The 26,796-nt window shown below is 47.2% G+C and overlaps 1 protein-coding gene across 6 annotated transcripts in view; it reads right to left on the bottom strand.

The window, feature by feature from the left end:
* Nucleotides 1–3,152: 3,152 nt before the first annotated feature.
* The window catches only part of Hth (Meis homeobox homothorax), a 617,913-nt gene continuing 594,269 nt past the window's right edge, over nt 3,153–26,796 (bottom strand). For 3 of the 6 annotated variants that reach the window (XM_076803531.1, XM_076803534.1, XM_076803535.1), the window contains 2 exons: nt 6,368–6,536; nt 3,153–4,813 (listed from right to left, as the gene is read on the bottom strand). In XM_076803531.1, coding sequence (XP_076659646.1) covers nt 6,370–6,536 — 167 coding nt within the window. In that variant the 3' untranslated portion in view covers nt 3,153–4,813; nt 6,368–6,369. The remainder of the gene's footprint in view (nt 4,814–6,367; nt 6,537–26,796) is intronic. The other 3 variants (XM_076803533.1, XM_076803536.1, XM_076803532.1) reach the window with 2 other exon arrangements.

Raw genomic sequence — 26,796 nt, 5'->3', positions numbered from 1 at the left:
CAGCGTTCGTTCTTTTTCTTTCTTTAGACGTTGCCGATTATCTGAATTCGATCTCCGGTGTCGTCGGTTCGTTGAAATTTCTCGTGAACGACGGCGAGGGCGCGTCGTCGTGGACGACCTCGAGCCGCGGGGCGTACCTTCAACAAAATTAAACAATATATCGTTCAACAAATAGAATTCGTAAAAAACCCGTCCGCCCCGTTGACGGGCCGTCGACGACGACGCTCGACCCTCGCCGCGGTGTCCTTCGTACGTGTCCATGATTGTCTCGTACTTTGATAATCACTTTGTTTCCCTCGTATCGCGAGTGTAGGATTGTTCTCGAGAGCGAGCATCGGGCGCGGGGAACCGCCCGGAAGCCGCGGGACTCGTCCGCGGATTTAAAATTCTCTAGCATGTCGGAACGCTCCGCGCCGCCGCTCGTGCGGCCCGAGCGGATAAAAACTCTGGGTCCCCGTGGTAAAAAGCGGCCTCGGCGAGGCTCACGCCCCGTCGCGTTTTTAAAACGTTTAAAAGTATCCGCGTCTATGTCCCGCGGACGATCCGCGGCGCGGTTCGGTTCCGCGCGCTGTCCGCTCGCGGCGTATACCATGTATCCTGGCAGCTTGGTCGTCGAGAAATTTCAACCGCGACCGGACAACAATTTTCTTCGAGGAGGAAACAAGAAGAACAAGAAAAGAAACAGAAAAATAGTAAATAGTAGACGACCGTCGTCGGTCTCTCGATCGGATCGCTCGAGAGATCTCGCATGTAGGATCACACGATCGATTGCCGCGCTCGCGAAGACGAACTACGCACGTTTCCCGTACGCGTCCGACGACCGATTTTCAGCGGATCGGCCGCGACGCGTCGTACGACGAGTGTCCGAGATATTTCTCCAATTTAACCAGGACCTAAAGCTGACTTCTCTCGCACCTGAGTCTTTCGGTATACGTGGGTTATCTTTTTTTTTTTTCTTTCAGTATACTAATACGCCGCTGCGCCGGCCCGAAAGGAATCGGGCGGGAGGATCGTTTCCCGGTGCGATTCGTCGTTTTCAATCGTTCGTGCTTGATCGACGGGAAACGATCGCGGCCCGGTTCCTTTCTGATCGGCAGGACGCGCGACAAGAGCAGTGTGTTTACATTTAAAATTTTTATACAAGATCTGCGTGTATGCGGGCGTATTGAAAATATCGATAAAATTTGTCTCGTATGCTCTGCGTCTCTCTCGATCCTTCACTTTCTCGCAGCCTCGCTCCCTTTCTCTCGAATCATCTCTCGCTCTGCCTCTCATTCCCTTTCTCTCGCACCACGTGTCTTTCTCTCCCTCCCTCTCTCTCTCTCTCGTGTCCCGTTGCCTCCCCCGTTGCTTTTCGAACGACGATCGATCGCGATCCGATCGTTCCCGATTCGCCGATTCGGACTTCCCGCGCATCGGGGGAGTCTCGCATCCTCGACGATCCACTCTGACACCCAATCGACGGCTAATTTCATGAAATTTTTCAACTTTCTCGCATTCTCGATCTCACACCCACCCAGCCTCTCTCGATAAACATGCTACTCGCTCTCTGGAGTATCGCAACGAAGGGGCTCGCGTTTCTTTCTTCTCTTTCCTCGTTATTTTAAAAGAAAGATCCCGAAGTGATCTGAAATCGGATCACGAAAGGAGAAGAAGATACAGGAAGGAAGGAACGCGTTGAAAACGCCCGGGATCGAAGCGTTCTACGGAAAGTATGCTCTCTAGAATGTAAAAACAGAAGTGGACGTTCGATTGTCACGAGTTTTGGTTCTGTTCGACAAGCTGCACGCACGGACGATCGCGTACGCCCGATTTCTCGATTACGCCGGCGTCGGGCCATCGATACGACGGAATTTCGATCGGTTCTGTGCGCCGATCGACCATTCCGTCGAGAGATCCTTCGAACGCCGAATTTCCATTTCATTCCCGAGGTTCTACTCGGAAACCGACGACGAAACTCCGTTAAATGACGGTCGTTCGTTCCGCGCAGATGGCAAAGATCGAGCGGAATTTCGTTAGATTGCGATCGTTCTACTCCGGGCGTCGTTGGATCGCAACTTTGTTGGCATTCTACCACGAACCGATGTAAACGTTCGAATCTCCGACTAGATTTGATAAGATACAAAACTTCTTGCACGATCGTTATCGGATTTGGATTGGCAACATTCTCATTGTTCGATCGCTATAGCCAATTCTGTTAGATAAGAGCCCCAATGTTTCCATTCTCGCGTCGATGACACCGATTAAAGGTCGACGAGAAAGAAGGATTTCTGCGAAGCGAACTGTCCCGGTTGACTTTCTGGAAGATGAGGGTGAATGAAGAAGACTGGAAGGATGGGGGAAGAAAGAAAGAAAGAAAGAAAGAAACGTCCTTCTCGATCGTGCTCGTTAACTCTCGCCTCTCCCGATTCTCAGCCTCCGGCGTGTCGAGGTTCTGACTGGTCCGCAGTTTCTCCATTTATTATCGAGCCCTTTCGCCTCCCCCGAGCTTGTCGCGGCACAGGAAGAGGGAAAAGGAACGAACGGGGAAAAATGGAAAGACGAGAGAGCGAGAGAGTTGGCGCGCGCGCGCTCTCGCGAAATACCGTGTGTGTGTCGCCCTCCCAATCGAATGTCCGCCCTCTCCCTGTCGACGCTCGCCGCGACTCAATTAACTATTTATACACAATATATTAGATAATAAACTGTAATCGTGTACTCCTTTGCCCAGTGTAGTTTTTTTGTCGTTTAGGTTCTTTTAATTATCGTTACGGTGTGGGGAGACGGGGCTTGGGATAGTGTACGTTTGTGTATGTGTGTATGCGAATGTGTGCACGGGTCTGTGTGTATGTGTGTGTATGCTCGTACGTGTCGCGTGTATGCATAGATCTGACACTGCGTCGGTGTCGGTTCAGGTGGGGTTGGAGGGATCCGACGACGAAGAGCGTCCGATCCTCTCGCAGGTATCTATACTTTTGTATTTATATATTTATATATTTATATATATATTTTTTCTTTATGTATATAATCCCTCACCGCCGTCACTCGCGTGTTAACTAATCCTCTCTTTCTCACGCACACTCGTACTTTTTGGGAAAGGGGTTGGGGGATGAGGAGGGGATCTATCTCTCTTTCTCTCTTTCTCTCTCGTTCTCTCTCTCTCTCTCTCGTTCTCTCTCTCTCTCTCTCTCTCTCTCTCTCTCTCTTTCTTTCTTTTGCACAGTGTCTCCCGTATTTTCATTTGCGTTGTTTCCCTCCCGGTTCCACGGGGCCGCCATCACACGCGCACGCAACATACACGCACAAAACACACGCCCGCAAACACATACACGCACAGGTGCCTGCCGAGAAATACGGGAACGCACACGAGATAATAATCGTCCTCCCGCAGTCCAATTAAAACGCTCGCTTATGTATATATTACAACCGGGGCCACGTGTTACTTCAGTTATGTATATATTTATATATATAATTACTTCCTCCTTTAATTAGTAAATTCATTTATCATTAATAACTGTACAAATTTCAATGTCACCTATAGAATTATATGCAAGTGAATGTGGTCGACGCTCGAGTCCGGCACACACGCGTCGATTCCATTCCCCGTTTCTCTAAACGTTACCTCGTCCCCCGCCTGGTTTTCACATCGTCGCCCTCTCGTGTCCCTTGTTTCCGGGCCGCCGGCGGGTGCCTCTGTACCATTTTGTATGCGCGAGGGTACGTCCGCGAGGATCGGTCGTATCGATCTTTTTCCCTCTTTGTGTCTCTCTCCCTCTTTCGCGTTCGATCGCGAACCAAGAACCGCGAACCGAGAACCGAGAACCGAGAACCGCGCGAATCGCGGCCCGTTGCGCCGCTAAAATTGTTTTCTCTATTTATATATATTTATATAAACCGTACTCGTAATCCATGCGCACGGTTCCGTGCCGCGCGCATACGGATGTACTCGTATATACTCTCGATCTATTTCGGTTCGTTCCTCTCTCTCGTACCAGCTCGATCGGCCCTGCATCGTCCTTTCCCTCGTAGAGCGCTTAGCGCCTAGAGTTGCACGATCGACGGACGCATCGTCCCTATCTACTACGGATCCCTGCGAGCACCGGGTTCGCCGTTCTCCCGAATTTTTGTGTCGTTGCCCCCCGTTTCTTTTCCATTTAATGTACACACCCGCGCTAAATTACCTATATCACTCGTGTTAATCCGCCTCCCTGTCTTCCATCTATCGTAAACGTAGCTCGATCGCGACCGTATTAAAATTTAACATTTAAATTCTTCGATCACTACAATATTACACCGCGACATTTGTACACAGAACAATCACATGAATTTCCACGGCGGCTCCTCTCCTCTCGTCTCCCTCTCCACGTCCTGTTCAACCGAGCCGCGCTTCTTCAACCCTTCCTCCTCGCTTCCGGTTCCTCGGCGCTCGACGTACCTCGGCCGGTCTCTTTCGTTTCCTCTTCTCCGTTCCGTTTTCCTTCGTTTCGGCGATCTTGCTTCGCGTGTCGTTCACCATGTGAACCGACACCTCTCTTCCTCTCTCTCTCCCTCTCTCTCTCGACTCTCGAACGACGCACACACATGATTTTCCGTTTCCTCGTGGACCGGCCCCTCTCGAATCCTCCTTATCCTGCGCACCTGGCATCTCGAGCATCCGGCAGCACGGGTCCCGGCGTGCAACGCGGGAAAGAGGCTTCCTCTCGTACCCCCTCGGTGCTGATTGCTCGCCTGCTCGCCTTCGCGCCGACCCGAGCACGGTGCTTCCGTCACGCTTCTACGTTTCCCGTTCCGCAAGAACCGTCATTCCATCGTCTACCTTCACTCGCGACTACTGCTGCAACGTGAGAAAGCGCCGCCGGTTAATGCGATTCCTGCAGGACGCGCGGATACGCTTTGTCATTGTTATTACTGGACTCCGGACGTTCACGCGAACACCCATTTTGCGCCAAATCGTTTCAAGGAAACCGAATTAATCGTAATTGCTAGACTGCGAATTTTGTGCGTTCACGATGAAAATGACGAGTCGTGCACAAAACAGAGGCAATATTTCAAGCGTTCAACACGTGAATACCACGTCACCCATGTATGGGTGTCGGAATTATTTGTACAAATTTAAACATTAGATTTTAGGTATTAATTTTCATTGCACTAAGCTTGGTTAAGATGTGGAAAATGTAAGAAAGTTGAAGGACCACGCATACATTTTAATTTTTCAGGTTTGAAATGAAACGTTGAAATTTCAGGTTTTGGCAGTCATTGTGTTAAGGGTACTATCGTATTATTTCTAACCCATTAAAATTTGTAGTCTCTGTTACTTTAGCAATTAATTTTGCATAAAAATTTTGCATAAAAATCTGCAATCTAGTAATTACTGTCAGGCTGAGAATGCTTGCGTTGGCGTTCATTTATTTTGCTCGATTTGGAAGAGTTGAAACTCTTTTAAAAATGTTGGGCTGTATTGTAAATACTGTACAGTAGAACCTCGCTCGTTGCACGAAACGGAATCGAAAATGCGTGCAAAAACCGGGGTAGCGCAACCAAAGAGGTAATCAAGGATAATAATTCTATCTTTCAATAAACGAGATTGCAACAAGCGGGGTTCTGCTGTAAATGCATTGACAGTGAACCGTCCGCAGTCCAATGGTAACTATGCTATGTATATATCACTACAAAGCTGTAGTATTTTCGTACTCATTATCAGAGGTTCTTGCAATGTATCTTTTGAATGCAAATGACTTTTGTCTGCTGAACAAATTTTTTAAGCTGCTGGAATAATTGACTATATAGTATTTAATCTTTCCAAACAAAAAAAGCAACAAGTTGAACAATTTAATCGATTCATCGGTAAAATTATTAAAAAATCATTTTACTTGTATCAAAAGAAGCGATACATTAAATTTGAATGATATAAAATAATGCTTGACAAACGTGTCCATATCCATAGAAAATATCGGTTTACTCAGAATGATCCGAAACGAGCAATTGTTTTTTATCATCGGTCAGAATCATACCATTTAATAAATCACAAAAATTTATGGATTGATACTCTTCGTTGAGATTTATTCGTTGTGCGTTATGTATATGTTATATTTATTCGTTATTCATTATGCATTAATGGAATTAATTATGAATATTTCATATCGTTCAATTATCATATTAGGAAGATTCGAATACGTTCTAAAGAAAACGTTCCACTTGACGTTGCGTTACGGAAGTTTCTTGGCAGAGATTGGAGATCTCACGAGAGCATCCACGCGATCATTCCGGCTCTAGAGTTTCGGATCACGGTGAGCATCGACCGGAATGTTCATCGAATCGATTGGCATCGGTGTCTCCGTGTCATCGGCGGGAACAACGCGGCCGCCAACAACGCTACTTTCCCACGTACCTTTATAAGTGATGTCCATAGTACTCTGGCGGGTAATGGTACTGATTGTGGAAGGTGGGATCACCGGGCGGCCGGTGCATCATGCCCGCCGCCTGTCCGTCCATCATGTAGCCCATCGTCGCATCCGGACTGTATGCCCCGCTCGGACCTGCGGACAATGGTGGAAACACTACACGTTACTACGGTTAGATCTCTGTTCCGTAATTGGCAAGCGGGTATTGGAAAAGCTCGTCAGTCCTCTCGACAACATCCTCGAGGTCCCTTTCGGTGTTCCTCTGCACGTTACCGGGAACTCCCGATCGGTCTCTCCCTCAAGAACGGTCGACCGAGGGTCCGACGAGCTGTGTCTGTGTAGTGTGATTGGTCGCCACGCCACCATCGCTCCTTATAAGTACACTTTTTTGTCCCGCTCAGATTCCATTAGCGAGCGAACGCGTTCACGAAATAGCCGAACAAATAATCACTATATTTTCACAAACATGGACTTTTATGCGTTTGCAGGAATATCTGCTCGCGGATAAAATTTTATATTGAAAGCTTATAAGCACAAGGCTAATAAAATATACAGTGTTCCAGTACATATACAGTGAATTCTCGATATACGTCAACAACACGGGTCTTGTCAGCGTCGTGTATCGTCCAGGAGACATACCCGAGCCGTGTTATGTTTACGCTCCTCGGCGTCCGAGGCCCCTCGCGAGTTTATCATCGAGGCCTTGGCGACATATATAGAGAAATCACTGTAGTTCCTGAACGAAGGATATAAATTGTTAAGATCGTTTATGCTTTCAATAAGTAGAAAGTGTCGGTGATGGCCAGACACTCGAATCTAGTATTCGATGAAGTATGCCGAAGTTCATTCTTCAAGTGAAACAAATTAGCAAATATAAAACTTGCTAAACTCATTGGTATTCTTAGCAAGTAGAAAGAGTCAGCAACGAACAGACAACCGAATCAAGTATTCGGTGAGAGCAACCGAATGAGTAGTCTATCTTTTCTTTCGCGTGCCTATGTGTCTCCACGCTAAAGGAGCAAATAAAATGCAAAATGCGAGCAACACCGAGCATCGCGACGTCGAGCAGATGCGTTCACGTCACCCGGCACTACGGTCGTTCGAGGAAGTTTGGGTCAGTGGAAATTCGTAAATCAATGTCCAGGGAGCCTAATATCGTTAAGTAGACGCAGACCGGAAGAAGACGGACGCGCTGCGCCGGCAATCCGGCCACGAGGACGCATCGGGAACCGAGGGATTCAATCTTCGTCGGCTCGGAGCGGTTCGGCGGAACGCGACGACAGCTCCTCTCTCTTTTCGTAAGCGGTAATGGAGCCCGGGATCCACGGGAGGCTCCCCTAGTTTTAATGTCGGTATCTTAATGTATATTGCCGCGATAAATCAAGGGCACTGATTGCGTCCTACCCTCCGGCACCAATACCAAAGCCGGCGAACGAAAACGGAGGGAGAGGGAGAGGGATCGCGGGCGTCATCGAAATCTCGAACACGCCGGTACCCCGACACCAGCCATTGTCGAGCACTCTTCTAAGCCTTTCTTATGCTAAACCTCGATGGAGTATCTCCTCCGGAACGATATTACGCTGTTTATTGCCCGGGCCGATGTCGGTTCGTCTCGCTCGCTCTTCTCGTCCCACGGGAACGTCACATTTTGATCGGAATTCTGTTTCGTCGGTCGCAATAATACAGTGGATGTAATTTGTTGTCACTGTAAAGATTCTCCTGATTTCCAGTGCGCCTTTTAACCCTTTGCATTCGAAACTATTTTAATTCCAAAACGAAACATTTCTTCCGAGCTAGAATATTTCCCTTCTATATGTTCCTTTAGTGTTATACATACGAAAATGATGCAATTTACTCGTATAATACTGAAGTGTTTAGTAATTTATTGAATACAGACAAATTTAATTATGCAAAAAATATTTTTATTAATGATACAGCAATTTTTAGTGGCGTCTTACAGTCGCCATTTGGGTGCTAAGGGTTAAAATTCGAAATCTAAAATTGAATACAACTTTCCTGAGTTGTAATTCATCGAAAGCAGCGAAAGAGGACAAAAATCTTTCCTTTGATGCTTTATAATTTTGAAAATACGAGCTTCTTAGGATATCGTCACGAAGTTGAAAATGTAATTAATAAATAGACGAGCGTAATTGCAAACAGTGAGAAAATGAGAAGCATTTAAGAGTATCTATACATTTCTTATAACTAGACAGCGGATCTTTTTGCAAAATAAAAAATTTCTATTTGATCTGCAACAAACTGGAATGAAATAAACATTGTTTTCCTTCTTAATGTGTTGAATAGGTTGAAAATAATATAACAGTATTTTCAAATTTTTCTAATAGTTTCACTATTTCGAGTTACGCTTACTCATTTTTGTGGTAAATGCATAAACTGAATAAGAAAATCATCATACGAAATCGTAATAGAAATTCGTTATTTTGCATAAAGACCCATAGTCTAGATATTAACCTTCGTACAATATTATTCATTTACAGTTTGCCTGCTTTCGTTTCATCCCTCCGTTCAACGTGAATATTTCATACGGAAACATACGATTGCAGCGATCATTGAAGAATCGAAGCTCGCGCGGTACGTAGAAGGAGAAAATCAATAAAAATAATCGTGGACGGAGTGACCGAGACTATAGAATTTAACAAGCGACAGATCGTTTCCTTGAATCCCGGAGGGTCGAATAATCCCGATAGCCGCGAAGAGGAAGGAAAAACGAGCGCGCCGAGGCGTAATTCATTTTCCTGCGTGCGCGAGCGATCCCGCGGCGTGAAGGATCAACGGCGCCGTTTTCCACCAATCACGGGAGCCCGAACGATTATTGCGGACCCAATAAAACCTTTGTGTGCAGGCTGCGTGCAGCTCTCGCGAAAGGAGCGGCTTTCTCTCCTTCTCTCGAGCGGGCTATCCTCTGCTCCGTGGAATGTAGCCCCGTATTATGGCCGCTACGATATCCCACTAACGAGGGACGTGCGCTTGTAGTGTGATTAAACCGCGCTATAACGCAGCGGGGCGCCTCGGGATGGCCTGGACGGGCCACAATATGGGAAATTAAGGAATCGGCCGCACGGGAGACGCTCGAAGAAATCGCGAGCCCGGGGGGAGCGATCTTTTCAAGACGAGTCGCGAACTTGTCTCCTTCTGTACGTGCAAATTGCCTCGTTAAACCTCGCTCGATCGACCGGCCCGGCGATTACTCCCTGTAAAATTGTCTGCGAATCGAAGTTATGCGCGTGGCCACGGTCGTTGGCACCGGGACACGGTGAGCCGAGGCCCTTTGCCAGAACTCGCGAACAGAGAGATCACTTGGGCCTCGGTTGTTTTGTCACTTCGAATCGCAAGCAATTTTTATTATCTTTATTCTTACTGGCCTGTAGAATTCCGGCGATATCTTTAACGAATTCTTAAGGGGGAATAGAGAGATTCTCGCTCTATCAGTTTTGTTTTTAATTTATTAAGCTCCTCAAACTCCTGTGTGGATCTACTTAGCTTCGCAAATATGTAGCAACTATATTACTGTAGCTTACAATCTTAGAGGAATACGAGCATACGTGCTTTAACATTAGGTTTCGCAATGGACATAATGTTTAGAGGTAGTTGAAAGCCTAGATTGCGAGGTAATAGAGAGGTAATTAGTTTATCTCTCTTTGAGTTATACAATTCGCATTGCAAGATTACGTGGTTCAATGTTCCATTGCTTCGTTTAGAATGACATTTACAGGCATTGATAACATCTACCCGTGCCAGGAAAACGGCTAAGCTAAAGTGGCCCGGCTTTGTCGTTTAAGTATTTTTAACTATTTCCTCTGAACGTGAAATCCTACGAATGCAGATTCTGACAGATTTAATATCAACGGGAAAATTCACTTCTCTTATCGGAGGATCGTTTTAGAGTCCTGTACACATTGGCAGGTGAGATTCCAAACTGGATACCAACATGAACAGAATTGATGTTAGACAATAATTGAGCATCTCGTTTGGAATTTATGCGCGACAACCCGAAGCAACTTCACCGAGCAATCTTCGCTTTAAAAATCAATAGAATAAATTTTATCTATCACGTCCGCGTAATTAAATTCCGAGGTCCGTCGAGCGCAAGTCGAAGAACACGGGAGACCCTCGATTATTCACGCGGCGTACAAGGCGCAAATAAATCAATATCCGGCAGCAACGATCTCGACCGTGGTTTCAGATGCATAAAGTCGTTCCACAAACTGGCCACCAATTAAGTTCGAACGTGGGGACGGTGCCACGGGGACCGATATCATACCGCGAGCGATTAAACCTACACGGGGCCTGGTATCCTCGGGTCGGCCGACCGCTATCGACAGGAACAAAAGAATCGATGGTATCTCTCCGGATCGTCAGATCGTTATCGAGCCGAGGAACGATTCTCTATCGACCTGGTCCGCTCCGGCTGGCAAAAAGACACCGGGCACGCCGATGCGTCCCTCTCATCGCGCTTTAATAAACGAAGACGAACCATCGGATCCGGTAGATATGATCGCCGCCTTAATGGCACTTCTTACGGCGCCTTTGAGTCTCGTCGAGATAGCACTTTAGAGTCGTACGGGGAGTTCGTTAGCCGGTTCCTTCATCACGAACCACCAACGTTACTTTTCCGAAAGGTGGTGGAGGGGGGGGGGGGGCAGAAGAGGGTGGTCGGTCTGGGTCACGGCGTAACGACAAGCCGCGGGAAAAACTCGGTGTAACGTAATAAAGCCGAGTCCGGGGGGCTTGTTCGCGTAAATCCGCAAAGCAGCTTGGTTCCTCGGACCCTTCCCTTCACCCGAAACTGCCGGCAATACCGTCCCAGCCCCGGTGATTTAGCGGTGTTTCCAGCGAAGGCGGTGGTTCGTTAATTGCGGACGCGGCAAGTTGCGGCCAAGTATGTTCGTTGACGCGACAACTCTCCAGGCTGAAGACGATCCCGACGGAATTCGAACCGTTGCGAGAGAAGGAACGATTCGCTGGCCAACAGTGTACGTCTATCGAGAGAACCGCGTTCCTATTAGATTAGCGTGAACGTCGACAGGAAACGCGCGCGAGCGTTCGCCCGACGCCCTGCTTGGATTTTATTCGATTGAATAATGGTTGATTTAGCGACGATTACAAATTGGCCGGTCGGATGATAAATCGCCGGCGAATTGATTAATAAGGCGGCGTTAAACGCATCATTATAATCGAGGATGAATTATGCGGGCTACCGCGCGCGCAAAGGTCACTTGGAGATATTTATGACAGCGTTCGCGAGAGCCGCGCGCCGACTCAATGAAATCGAACGAAAAAGTGAACGGATGAAGTGCCGATCGATGGGGTCGCTTCCGAGAAACGCGACTCGCGGCGGCGTAGCTTCATCTTTCGTAGAACTCGAGCAATGGAACAGCGAGCGGTGAATAATTGTGCTAACCCTAAACAATGGTTAAACACACAATGAAATGGAACGATAAATAAATTACTTTGCTAGTTATTATATTGGGAATACAGTAATAGATATTTACGCAATATGTTTCTCTTATATTCGCATTTCTCAATTTCTATAATTTCAGTTTACGAAATGTATCTTTAGATAATTATTTCATCCCACATTTTCATTTTATTACAATTATCGCTTAAGCCGATACTCCATTCTCTCGTGCAACGCCTGAACAGCATCGAACCAGCATCAAAAAGCGTCCACTTAACGATGACAACGCTCCTCCTTTTGGTGGGACAAGTACGTCGATGCTGGTCTGCCGTCGATCAGGCGATGTGCACGACTTTAGTATGTGTATGAAACGAGCGAGAAGATCCAATTGGCTCGCTCGATCGTCACATTTCCGCATGAATCTCGAGCGCGTCTCAGAGACACAGGCAACGCGGCAGCTCGCGCGTGTTTTCGTGCTTATCCGCGATTACCTTTAATCAGCTGACTCGAGCAGACCGCAAAACACGGAAAGACACCTTCGAGCAGCCACTAAAGCGTATCTATTATACCGAGGAAGATAATCCCCGTCGGAAACGAGGTAAAACTTCGAAATCCGTTTTGCGGGGGGTGATTCGGCTCACGCGTTCTCTCGCTCTCCTGGGTCCCCGGGCTGGTTGCCGCGCGCGCCAACACGGGAACAACATTAGTAACTTATGGTTGCGGCCTAGCTGGATGCCTGGCTGCGTTTCAGACGGAGATCCGGAGGTACGGAAGCGTGTAAGGCCGCGGCGGAGGAGCCTAGACGAGCCGTGGAATCCTTCGGAGGGTGGAAGGAGCCGGGAGAGCTTCTGAAGTTAGTTGCCGGCGACACGGCGAGCGAGCGTTCGCCGCGAGTTTCCCCCGTAGTTCCATGGTAGTTCGCCGTGAGTTCGTCCTTACCCCCTTGCCCTCCCCCCACCCCCCGCCGTTCGTGGCGTCGCCGAGTTTGCCGGAGGCTTTCACCGGCGGAACGGTGTGAAAACCGCGGAAGAAGGGGCGCGAGAGCCGGAGGGAACCGGAGGAAGCCGGAGAAAGACCGAGGAACGTGATAAATATGAGCAGTCTAAGTAACAACCATCAGTTCCTGGAGTTCACGGCGTGGCCGAGTCTAGTAACGAACTTCCGGCAAGATTTAGAGGGGCAGGGGGCGGCAACTGGCGGACCAACCCCCGTGACCCGACCGGAATTGACGACTTAATTAGCGATGCCCACGAACTGTGAATGCTCCTGGACCCGGCTCCCGCTCCGCTGGAATTACTCCTCCGCTTGGTCGTTAATAAATTTTTTCCTTCGACCTTTGCAACTAGATTTCATGACTGATTGTCCTGCTTTAATGCGACGTCGAAAAATACGGTCATCCGAATCGAGGAAACAGAAGAATATCGGAGATTTGTCTACCGTATTTCATGACATCTATCGCGGAGCACGATGTCTGTCGATTGTTCCCCATCTAATTTTCCATCACATTCGAACGTAAGTGGGAGTTTTGTTCAATAATTGCGACCGCGATATTATTTTCATTGCTGGAAAATCAATGTCTTCTTTCCGTGAAATTGAGCATCCATTATGTTTTTCTGCCATCAATCAGATTTTCGTATGCACTTTCTCCTAGTCTCATAGGTTATCACTGATTTTGTGCATTTGTAAGAACAATGAGTGGGGGTTATTTCAGACAATAGAGAGATTCATAAAGGAAGTTAACCCTTAACGGTCCGGAAGTATTTCAAGTTTACTTCCCACCAGGTCCAAGCTATTTTTTATACCAAGAGAAACCGTGGACTCAACATTTTTATATCACGTATAGAAAGGAAAATATTTATAGTTCATTATGTAGATATGACAACAATAAGAGTGATAAAAATAATAAAATGATCTTGTCGCCATATACGCGGCATTGGACCCAGTAAGTAAAACTGTCATGCCGCTTATATGACGACATTGGTCCGTTAAGGGTTAAATAGAGAAAAAATTAGAAAGTTGAATAAAGAAAGATTTTTCTGTTTGGCTTGTCTTGCAGTTGACGCAAACAACTTTTCTTTTGCATAAAGCTCCGCAGTCCGGTTATCACGGTGATCGGACATTTCTGTGCACGATATGGTCGATAGTAGTTAAGGGAGATCGAGTCTCAAGTTCACGGAGGATCACGGTGAAACTGATCGAAGCAGGCTGCAGGATGACGGTAATATCCATCGAGAGCCAAACTACCCTTGAGTCCGAGGGAAGGAGCCATAGAGAGGTCGACGTCGAATCGTCACGGTTAGTGGGTACCAGAGGGAGCCAGAAGCTCCCCCCTCGCCCCTATATCTCTCTGCCCCACAGTTCACGGGCAAGCAAATTCCGAGAGGTCGTCGAGTCACGGGGAAGACGAAGAAGAGGAGGGAAGGGTGACTCGTCGAGCGGAAACCGGAAATGTGTTCCGGAACCTTCAACAATCCCTCGATGAAACTATTGGTCATCCGCGACGCAATACCGGATACGCCGGATCTAATAACTCATCCGCCTGCTGCCGTGCTCCTCTCTCCCCGCTCGCTCTCCGCCTTCTCCTCTCTCTCTCTCTCTCTCTCTCTCTCTCTCTAGCTCTCCCCAACTGTCTCTCTCTTGTAATCTATTTTTTTTTCTCGTCCACTTGGTTGCTACGCTGCCTAGTCTCTTTTTCTCGCGTCGGCCGCCGTTCGTTTCCTAGCATTGTTCGTTTCGACGGCGATCGAAGATAACGTCGGCGAGGCCCGACCAGAGCAGAGAGAGGGGGGGGGGGGAGAGCAACATCGATACAGGCACAGTGTATTGTGACGACCTACAATGAATTTCGGCGGCGTTACCATTGTCCGCGCGTCCCGATCGCAAATGCTATGATTAAAACGGCTAATGGAAACAATTGCGGAAACCGTTTGACATGGTCGCGCCTCGTTTGCTCCGGCTTTATATCGTATTGTCGAAACCTGGCCGCGAGCGATGATTTACGCTGGCGGATGGGAGGACCCGCCCTTCGTGGACCACGCGACAAAACTGTATACGTTGATGTACAATTCTTTAAGGGTGCCGGGAAGATTAAAACAATCGCGCTTCGACGAACGGTTCGACTCAACTCGGAGGGCCGAGAGTGCGTCGAAAGATCTAGGTTCACCTCGCGGAAGACACGAGGTTCCGGATGCCAGGCCTTCGGGGGACCCAAGGGGCACGGTGACGAAACAATGCGTCCCGGGTCCGCAGGACTTAAAACGAGCTCTCGGGGGGTGCTCGCCGGCGTGATATACGACACGGCGTAATTGCAGGAATTTAATCAATCAGAGATATATCCTAGCGCGAGTACAAGGCAGCCGGCTAACCTTGCCAAGCCGAGTTAAGCCCTCGGGGAGTCTCATTTAAGATAAACCCGGCCTGGACGACCGGGAGAACCACCGACTGCCGTTGTCCTCGCGGATGATGAAACGCTAGGACTACTATCCTAGATTCACCGGTCTCGACCCCTCCCCTGACGCCGTTTCCAGTCATTTTCCCAGTCGGAGACCTCACCCCCAAAACCCCCCGTTTTGCCCCCCCCCTCTCTCTCTCTTTCTCTTTCTCTGTCTCTGTCTCTGTCTCTGTCTCTTTCTGTCCGCCTTTTTCCAGTCGGCCATGTGTGTGTGTGTGTGTGTGTGTTTGTACGCGCGCGTAGGACGCGCACGCGAGAAGAGGAGCCGGAGCGTGTACACGGAGTGGAAACGGCCACACACAAAGCTTCCCCTGCGAACCTCTGATATATAGCCCCTTGGAGGTCGATGACTTCCGCTATTTTTCTTCCGCTGTCTCCAGCAAGCAACTTCCCTTTCCTAACGTGCACCCCCGTCCCGGCCGTTTCGGTTCTTTCCTACGTTCCTGGCCTCGAATATCCAGGAACGGACATCGATCGACCGCCGCCGGGCTCCTGCTGCCTCTTGCCACGCGGGCCCCGAGGATGTCCCGGAATATCCGGTGAGATCGTTCGCGACGCCTACTCGCCGATCCGATCGGTTTCGCCGAGCTGAGATCATAACTTCTCTCGCCGAGCTCGACGGTCGTGCAGAAAAATTCGCGCTCGCCAGAATTTGATGGCCAATATACAGAATACACAGAATACAGAAGCAGTATCGCAATGATGAAGTGCATATCGAACGCGGAACACTCTCATTTTGCATAAACGTACGCGGTCTTGCAAGTGTATGCAACATTAAGGTGGGTTCGCATTCAAAAACTTGTTAAAATTCTGTTAAGAGTGAAGGGCTCAATAACAACATCGTCAACGGGATACTTGGGCATTTTCAATTACATTTTAAAACCTCTCTAGTATTTTTTTTTCACGAATAACAAAATTATTGTACGCTTTTTTATTCTTGGATGACCACAGATTAATATACATACGAGGTATAAAAACAAGCGGTGAAACTATAAAGTGCAACATCATTGAATATCGTCAAACGAATAATTTAATAACTCCAATAATAAAGGATCACCGCATTGACTCTTTTTTCCCAGTATTTTACATTTTGATATACAACTTGGTGTTATGAGGAAAATATTTCCAATGCGTTGTGGTCTGCGTTTAAACAAATGAGGTCAAGCGTAATTACTCGAAAACATAATTTATTGTAATGCTCGACAATGCGATTCAACCCGCAGCTCGTTACATTTACTGTATCCAGATCAAACGCTCTATGGTCACTGACGGAACACGAAAAGAAAAATAAATCACATTACCGTGTATAACTATTGAAGGTGATGTATCGGCATCGTAACGCGCGATTTCCTTAACACAATGTTTCAAGAGATCCTCGTCCGCAAGGGGCTAAATACGAAACAGCATTCATCGCCTTCTCGAACGCGTTAGAATTCAGCTTCAGATTTCTCCGAACAATATTAACCCTTAGCACTCGAATGGTGACTATAAAGCGCCACTAAAAATATTTTTTACATTATTAAATTTGTTTGTAATTAATAAATTACTAAACTTTTCAGCATTGTACGAGTAAATTCCACCATTTTCGTATGTATAACATGCAAAGAAATATAGAGAAGGGAAATATTCTAGGTAGGAAGAAATGTTTCGTTTTGGAGTTAAAATAGCTTCGAGCGCAAAGGAAGCCCGTGTCGTTTCAATTTGCAAGTTACAGGTAAACTGAAAATTCGATGCGTCTATTAGAAGAATGCTCGAACAGAGAAGAACGTATATCCCGCGACAGAACGACGTTTGCAGAGAGCACGGGAACGATTCGGGGCGAAAACCGGCGTATCGATTCGCCCCGGAGCGCTTGTTCACCGAAGTACTTATTTACGAATGCATAAGCAACGAGCATTACACGGCAGATTTTTGTCGTGCAAGATGCAGAGCACCGAGAGGAAAGACGGTGCACGGGCCGTGGGGTGGGGGGTACGGGGCAGCAAAGAAGCTACTGCATTTATGGATGTCGTAGCCGTGACAAGCCGAAATTAATTTACCCCCCTCCAGAGTCCGCGGCGGGGTTGGCATATTTTAACCCAGTTCTTCAACCTGGACGGTGTTTTTTTCCGGCGTTCAACCCCTCGAATCCTCACCCCCTAACCGCGGGCCAGTCGACATAAATTTCTTCCGGCGGGACAGACGTACGGGAGAGATCGGGATTCGCTAAATCTGGTCGGCGACGCGGCGATTCGATAAAACCCGAGGAGCGCTCGCGGTTGACTGGCTCCTTAGTTGACGCGATAAATAATTAATGATTGCAGGAAGAGGACAGAGGCCGCCTTGAGAGTGAGAGAGGAAGAGAGAAGAAGAGAGAGGGAGAAAGACGGAGAGTACATCGGCGGGGCTCGCGGACCATAAAACATTTAATATTTATAAGGTACGAAGCGGGGCACGGGGCGAAAGAGATCCGCCCGGTCTCCGGATATATATTATCGGATCTTATGCGGGCCTATACGGTATTTAGATATTTTAATTAACCGATTGGCTATAAATTATGATAATTAAGCTGGTCGGGGGACGAGGTGAGCCCAGATAGTCGTCTGCCCACGCCACAAATCGCATCTCGCGGTGTTTTGCCGACCCGAGGATCGACTAGGGACGACATGTGCGCGACGCGATCGGTCATCGATAGATTTCATTCGAGCCGCGTTTCAGGAATTTCTGCGGTCCAGCTCGATCCACGACATATGGCCGATCGGGGTCGAACTAGGCAGAAACGGATCGCTCGGAATTTCTGCCGCGTATTGCCATCGTTTTTTGAAAATGTCAACCTTTGCGTCACTTTCTGTTGATTTTTTATCAAACTGAGGATTTTTATGCAAAATAAAAAGTATAATCATGGCCAGAGCTACGTACACGTTCCTTTCAATTCTTAGTAATTTTATAAACTTGAAAAAATAATATTTTTAAATGCATTAAATGTGTTCCCAATTTTAGATCTACTCGTTCCTGTCGTAAATGCATCAAATCCGCAGTCTATTCATTATCCTTCCGATGGACAATCATTTTCAATACATTTTATATATATTCAATTCTATGAAATACTTCTGAACTCTAAAACCTTCCAAAAGTGTATCTGTTGCTTTATAAAAATGGCAAGAATTTATTTAACTTTCCGACAATCGGGCTGTTGTAGTACGTAAAACATATTCGATTTTTTCTAGAGAAACACTGACCTGCGGGGACTTTCGATTTCCGGACCTCTTTCGAAAAAGTGCATAAACGTTTTGCACGTTTAGTAGTACAGTAAAGTCTTGATCTAAGCCCGAACGGAGCTACACGATCTTAGTTCGCCTATCCCCTCCACTGGGGGGCATACCCCGCGAGGCGCAATTGTAATGTAACGTGTAAACATTTCGCGTAATCCGATACTAATCCAATTACAAAACTCTTTATTTTTCATTTTTCTTTTATAGGACTTTCACCAACTTATTGGTGGCATTTTTCTGATTAAAATGACACTGAACAGGATATAATTTTAACTGTATTTAGAGCGCCTTCGGCCGCGCGGACCGTATTTACATACGCTGTCGACGCGGTCACGTGAAAATAGTAGCCCTACACGATCTATGTCACAGCACAGATCCGAAGATTGGGCTTACATCAAGACTTTACCGTATTGTGAACCAAAGCAGCCAATAGCTATAGCGGTGGACGCAGTACAATAGCAAATCTTGAAGGAATTTCATCGATCGTTCTGTGTGAAATCGTCTTTATAGTTCCAGTAACTGTGAAATGAAAGAACCGGTCAGCTGATCGGCAGTTGTAAATTCCGATTTTAAAGTTCCCAGGTTCTCCGCGAGTAAAACAAAATTTGCTCTCCTCTTTCGAATCGCATTCGATTACGAGTTGGTAATTAACCGGTCCGTTGGCCGTCGTGAAACGTAATGAAACGAGTGGGGAACGAGCGATGGTTTCTTTGAACATCGAACGCGACGAGGCGTGGGCATCCGGACAATAATGTCCTGTTGAAGGTGGACGCGAAATTACGAATTTAACGAGGCGGATGCAACAGCCCCCGGGAGGATCGCCGTCAATGGATTACAGAAAGCATTCTTAACAGTGTCAATAAACGGAGGTTATGAGAGCCACAAACGTCGGAAGTGTCTCTCCTTACGACAGACATAAATAAGCCGAGTCGCGGCTGGCTGGTCGTTTAAATGTCGCGAACTAACTCCGCCGGGTGAACCGGGTTTGGACCTCCCGCGCAATATAATTCCGCCGATGGCGGTTCGTCGGAAATTTTCCATCGGTTCACGTGACCGCGTTCGTCGCCTGCAGATTTTATTAAGTACCTAATCACTCGACTTCTATCGAGCTCAATCTCTTAAGCTTTCCCACCCCCAATCAATCGTCTGAGAGCTTTCTCGTCGAGGGTATTTGAAACCGTTATATTTAACTCGAAATTATGATAACTGGACTAAAATTTTAACATGTACGATAAAATTGATCTTTGCGATTTGCAAAGCTCTTCTTCAACACGCAAAGCTTGTCTCCATCGTTATTGTAATAAAGGAAAATTAGTGGACACACAAAATTGAATTTATGTAAATAAAAATATACAGTACAATTTTTTACTTCCTCACATTTGTAGTTAACGTAACTGTATAAAAGTCCGTGATATGGGTGTGATAGTGCAAAGTCGAGTTCATTAAAAACGATGCTGTGGATATCTTGCATTTCAGCATTTTCAGCATTGAAATTTCATGAAGAATTTTGCTTCTAATGTCACCAATAATGTACCACCACAGCACATATCCAAACGAAACAAGTTCAAGGAAAGGAGATGCATAAAGAAGATCATTTCCCAAAAAATGAATTTGTACGTAAGAGATTAACTTTGAAAGTCGAGCTCGTCAGAAACAAAGCTCTTCAGGACTTTTGCTTCAGCGTTTTGTCCGAAGCGTGATGTTGTCACTGAAGTATCGTACCGTTTTCCCCTAGTATTGTTAATAATGTACCATCATACGACACATGCAAAAACTACCAAGAAAGGGAGACAATTAAAGAACATAATTTCCTGAAGAGCGAGTCTGCATGTGAAAGACGAACTTTCTAAGTTGAGTTGTTCAAAAGCAAAGCTCCCAAAACATTAACTTATGATACAATTTATTATATTATCATACGACGCATCCAAACAACACTGCATTAGGAAAAGATAGAATTAATTTCCGAATAACGAATCTGCACGTGAACTTTGAGAATCGAGTTCTTCAAGAATGAAGGTGAGTAAACAAAGTCTTGTAAGATGTGTTTTATCCGACGTTGCCGAAGAATCGCACCCCAACAGTTAGCATTATCTACGTCGTGGTGCCGCGGGGTATAACCGAACAACGGTGCAACGAGGCAGGCGAAAAGAACGCGGAAGGAAGAACGCTTCGCGAGGAGAACGTGGCACGTACGCGTCGATCCCGCGACGCAAAATCGAAGAGCCCCGATCGGCGATAAAGCGACTTAACAGCCGAGGCAACGGCGTCCATGCGTTTCCACGATACCATGGCTGCTCCCCCATAGCCCCCCTGTAGCCCCGGAGCACGGGCTCGAACCGAGGCGAGCCAGGTTTCTTCCTGCGCGCCATTACCGTGGCGGAGCCTTGATGGCGAAAGTGGTCTAGGGGCAAACGGTCAACGAGACTCGAGATGAGATAGAACAGGCCATTATGGCTACGCCGATAAGATAGGTCCACCCTCCGTGATACGTGGTAGCCACCACGGCATGGCACAGCCTTCTGGGTACGGCTTGATACACCGGACGCGATCCACGGCATGAAAAATCTAGTTGGAAAAGACGAGAATGGAACGACTCGAGGGCGGAGAGAGCAAGAGAGAGAGAGAGAGAGAGAGAAGGAACGGTAGGGTGAGGGAGAGACGAGAGAGGGCAGTGTCCAGCGCCCTCGAGAACTCGGACCTTATCTTTTCATACCGATCGTGACCGTCCAAGACTTCATTTCCGTGCTCGAGGAACCACCCCAACGTCAGTTTATATGTACCCACGGGTAACGAAATGGACCTCTTGGCTCGTTTTCATGGAACGGATTTCGGTGCGCGGCCTCTCGCTCCGGGAAATTAGTTTACGCGGCGCAGGTGGTAGGAGAATGGAGGTTCGCATGCGAGTTTTGCAAGGAATTTGCCCCTGGAGCTGGCTCCCGAAATTATTCCGTCTAAAGAATCCTTCCAACATTCTTCCAATCGTTGCACCTTTGTGAACGTACTCTCATTGCGACTTATGAAACTATCAATTTTATTTAACCTTACCTCGTGTCTTGGTAGACACATACTTGCGAACTCGTCGATCGATCCGTTTTGACAAACCCAGTCCAACAACGATTCTATTCCCTCAAGCGTAAAAGGATCTTGTTATAAATAAATACAGAAGCATTCGTATAGTCTGCAAGCATTAGAAGCAACGAATTTTACGATTTATAAAGCCATTCTGTTTGTAATTAACCCCTTTTACTTCGACTAATTTTACGGTTTCAGTGATTAAAACTTTTTCGTAATTCGTAATTTCCTAAAAAATGGAGAAAATTTATATCGATTGTATGCCTACACGATCTTCAACAGCTGTGCATATTAACGCCAAAATAGAATTTTATTTCGGTTTAAAGGAAATGAATAACATACATATTTATTAGACTCTGTTCAGAATCGTCATCACGATTGTGACTCGATATTGTAGGGCAAGGGGTGAATAATGTAGAATTAACACATTGTTGACCGGTCACGAGTTAACTCGTGTTTTCATTCCCAAACGTTGTTAGGACAATATCATACCAAAACAGAATCTAAAAAGTTACATAAAAGATATGTCCGAAGTTTCATTTCAATCCATTATGTATAAATAAAGATTATTGAAGTTCATTTAGATTGTTTTACTGCCACATTCAGATAGCATCTGCGTAAAATTGCCGGTCAACAATGTGTTAACAGAGACACAAATTTTGTCCAACTTTTTGCGATTCTGGCCCACTACGCGTCGCCGGAATTTTACGTTGTACTACTGGCCGGAGACGTCGGCAATCGTACCGTCAACACGACGAAATGCAATTTCCTCCGTTAAGTCGGTCGTCTGGTCCGCTCGCCGCCCTCCGGCAAATAATAACATTTCTATAAGTCGGTCGTTTGTATTCGAGGACTGGCGCGCATGCACCCCATTTCAATTAACGTATGATCTATGTCGTATAAGGAGCCGTATCCAGCACCTTTCAAACGACGGGGCCATAATGCGCGGGGGGATCGGCTCTCTAAGTAACTCTATATCACGTCTACGTGACACGAAACGCCGAGGAAAAGAAAAAATCTACCACGGGCCGAGGAGAGCATGGCAAGGGGCAGGGATCGTCTCTTTCAACTGTCCCCTCGCGTTCGATCGTTCCGCGGAGAGGACTCCATGAAATATTACACTTATTTGTCGGGCAATGTGCCGCCCGGACCTGGTAAACAATAACGGCTAATGTGGCAGGTGTTTTAGCGAGGGTGGCAAATCCCATTTATTAAAGGACCATTTCCCTTTAAGTAGCCGCAAGTCCATTTTCTTCCGGTTATTACAAGTCATGATTTTCTAGTTATCTGTGTCTTTCTCATTGCTAAAATTCGTGTTCTAATTTTCTGATTCTTCGTATCGTAGAATATTTGTTCTCTTTTCGTTTCCGTTGAGCAACGTAGTTCTTTGAATCTCGAAAAACGGACGTTCTCAAAAGAATTGTGAACGACGGAGCTTAGATTCCTTCGCGTTCTCGCTTATAAATTATTCTAGATATAATTTAAATTATAATATAATTCTATGAAGGTTCACCGCAGGATCGACTCTGCCAGGAGAAACATGACAAAAAATATATGCCAGAAGAGCCAGGACAAGATAAAACTATCGACTTGCGAGTAAAATATTATGTCACTCCTAAAGCAATCTTATCTATTTCTCAACGAGAAAGTTAATCTACTTACGAGAATGGCAATGAAAAACAGCAAATAATCATAAGTAACCATTATTCATAAATTGTTTAGTCCATAATTGATAAAACTTTGAGAAGGAGTAAGTCGAGATCCGAGGTAGTTCCAGCAGCCCAAGTCCCGTCGAAGATCGAGAAACCCTGATCCACGGAGCCGCGTCGAGGCGAGCATCGTCTGGTCGCCACGACGGTTTCGATGACATTTCCGACGGGTCAGGGTTTCGGGGTATGAGAAGGGTGACATTCGCAATTTCTCCCGATTCCCGGTCCCCAGGACATCCATTTTATTTAGCGCACCGTTGGTCCGCGCGAGGGGTGCGGCGGGGTAGAGTCGAGGGACGTTAAACTCGACGAGTGAGCGAGCGAGCGAGCGAGCGGCGGTGGGTCTTTCTCTTTTTCTCCATCTAGCGATATCCCATCAGTGGCGGCGGGAACGTTTACAGCGGGCTGGTGTCCAGCTACCGGGCTGGAGGATCTCCTTTCCCCCGGCTCCTGATCGGCCGGGGCCGGGTTCGCCAGATATAGAGTGGCGGCGGAGATCGAACCGCACCATGGGGATGGAGGCGAGACGGAAGAACGGGGGGAGGAGGGGGTAGAAGGGGGTCAACGGGGTGTTTGGACCTCTCCCGAGATGGACACAGAGAATCGCCATTACAAATTGACAAGCTTGATTGATGGCCAGCGCGGAAGGGACGACGCCCGGCTCGGTCGATCCTGGACTGGAAGAGGACGAAGGATCTGCGCCGGCGAAGAACGAGGAGAAAAGGGGAGTCGGATATGCGACCGGAGACCAAGGGGGTTGCGACGAGCCACGGAGCAAGGGGATACCCCCCCGGCCAAGTGAGATGGAGTGGATGCTGTATACGCTGGCTAAACTGGACTCCGGGCTTCGAGGGACCTTCGGATACCGTTCCGCGTGCTTCTGTATAATGGGAAACGATAGCTGACGGGATCGGCCCGGCCAACACCCCTCCGCGTTATCAACCGAGACCTCTCAGCAAGTGCGTGACGAATGGTCCGCGAGCTACTCCGCAAGGGTCCGCTTTTGCCATCCAATTGGAATATTCGATCACCGGCCGGCGATCTTTGATCCTGATCGGAGGCTCGATGGATTGCTCGGACGCTGCTCCGACTGGTTTAGCGACCACGGGTATGCAGGGTGCTTTATAATTCAGCAACCTTGCGTCTTTTAACTACCTCGAGGTTTCGATGAACTGGACTAACTCCGGATGCGATCGAGACCTTGGGGGCGTAAGCGAATTTGAACTAACGCCTGGGTTGGATCTCATTTACGATTTATAGCAGTGCCACTAGTGATACTGTAGGATTTTTCTTTTGCAAGATGGATGATGGTTCGTCCTTGCGGTGACCATATTTTCTGGGAGAATACAAAGGACAAATTAGGAATTGTTTGATGTTTAAGAAATTTTAATTTTGGTACTTTTCACGAGAACAAACTTGTTTTGATAAATCAGATTTGTGTTCTGAAAATTTATAAAACTGTATACAATTCATGTTAAAGTTGTATTTGAAGGGTATGTCAAGACGGGAACGCGAATATTTTACCGTATCTTTCGAATAAAATATTTTAAAAACTCCTCGCGTCGAACGTGCATATACTCGCAGCTGAACGGATAACTTCGAACAAAACAAACATCCCCAATTTAAGCGAATCGAATTCGGCGAGATCCGAAGAACAACGAGCAGAATGATCAGCGCGCATGCTCGAATCAATCAGCCGAGCCATCGGCGCCCACCTGATCCAATCTGGATCGCGTTCGTACGCAATCACGGATCACACGCGCCAGCCGCGCAGCGGATCGAATTAAAAACCAGGGCCGCCTAATTGAACGCTAATCGGCGGATGCGGTTGGACACGGTCCGATCTTCGAGCGCATGGGAAAACCCGGTCGGCCCGATCGTGAATGACGATCAAGCTCCCGCGAAAGTAAAGGCGCGGACGGAAGGCGGGACGGGAAAGAAAAGGAAACGGAGACAAGTATACGGGAATGTCGAAGGCGGGGAGGGAACGACACGGAGCCGACCTTTCCGAGTGATCTATGGCTGTGAACTCTCATAGCTCGTCGTTGACCCCCCGGCTACCGGCGAATGCCGGGAATAATAAGCAAAACCGGCAATTAAGATATCTTCGACGCGGGCTCCCCGGCTACTTTCGTTCCCTTGCCCTTTTCCCGGCCGGCTCGCCGATTCTTCGTACGCGTAAATCGAACGAGTCGCGTCGCTCGGTCTCTCGTAAAACGCGCGGAACGCCGCCGCGTGCCGATGTTTGTTGGGACTGTAGCCGGCGCGGCGATTCGCGGTAAATCGTTTACTGCGGCCGACGAGTTTGCTCGATCGAGGCTGCCCCTGTACCAGGAATCGATGATCGCTCGGGTCAGCGGTGTTCATTAGGCGCAATCGACAAGATCGTCGCGATCTTCTCGCTTTCTTTGCTACACGGAATATTGTGATTGTAATTGATGACGCTGCCACGCCGACACGCCAGTTAACGAACGGCACACAATGAGACCACACGATCCGACGCCGATCAAAAATCGATTTCCGTAACATTGTAAATTACAAAAAAATTTACGTTACTTGAGAGAGAATTAATTGCATTATAATGTGCTGAACTACATTTTCTCATATTTGCTTTCGTTTTCTCGTCAGCAGAAGATTGCAACTGTCACCAAGAGGTCTTATAATTCCATCACTGTAATTCGTGGATCTGAGAAAGCTTACTTTGGAAGATGTAGTTTAAATTAGATTACACTATAATCTGGTTAATTTCAGCAGTAATGAATGGAAATTCAGTGGAATTAATTCGTGTCATTTTTAGGTGTAATTTTATAGAATCGTCGACGACTACCGGGGGCGTTCAACTTGTTAAATACTAGATTTTCTAAAGATTAACTCGACGCAGCCCGTATTCGCGAAAATCGACATGCAAAATTCAGAAGTGTAGATAATTTCGAATTTGACAAAACGATGACACAAATCACCCTGATTTCACAGATTCCGAATCATATTTCAGTTTGAACAGGTCAGTTCGATTCAGAATAAAACGTCGTCGTTCACGCAGTAATTCGACGTATCAGTTTGGGGCATAAAACGTCGGACAGAGCGCGGCTTGTTGTGTACGTATCTATTTCCGAGGCGCTTGTAAAGATTAAAAAGGTGTAAAAAGGCTTTCCGGCGACTCGTTTCCCCCCGGGGCGCCGGGCAAGATAAAATAATTAATTGTGGGCCGTCCACTCGATTGCAGCGAGCGACCGGGGGAATATTCCGGCGAAGTCGCGCGCTATCGAGAACAACTTGTTCCCCGTGAATATTGGAGTCAAGAAAGACCGGGGACTCGTACGCTCGGCCATAGAGGTTGGCTGACGCCTTTTATCGCGGCATCGTTACGAAATGCACCGTACGGTCACAGCTTTACGGTACTTCGGGGCTGCTGTTACGTTTTTACTGCGTCGTTCCGCGAACACGCGAAGGGACGGCGATTCCACCGGTGTTACCGGTGCCGGCAGTAACTGTGTACCGTTCTCGCGTCTTGGCG

The sequence above is a fragment of the Halictus rubicundus genome, chromosome 18 (genome assembly GCF_050948215.1).
Source record: "Halictus rubicundus isolate RS-2024b chromosome 18, iyHalRubi1_principal, whole genome shotgun sequence".
In the NCBI taxonomy this organism is placed as follows: domain Eukaryota; kingdom Metazoa; phylum Arthropoda; class Insecta; order Hymenoptera; family Halictidae; genus Halictus; species Halictus rubicundus.
Note: the sequence above shows the minus strand (reverse complement) of the source record. Positions and strands in the feature narration are given on the sequence as shown.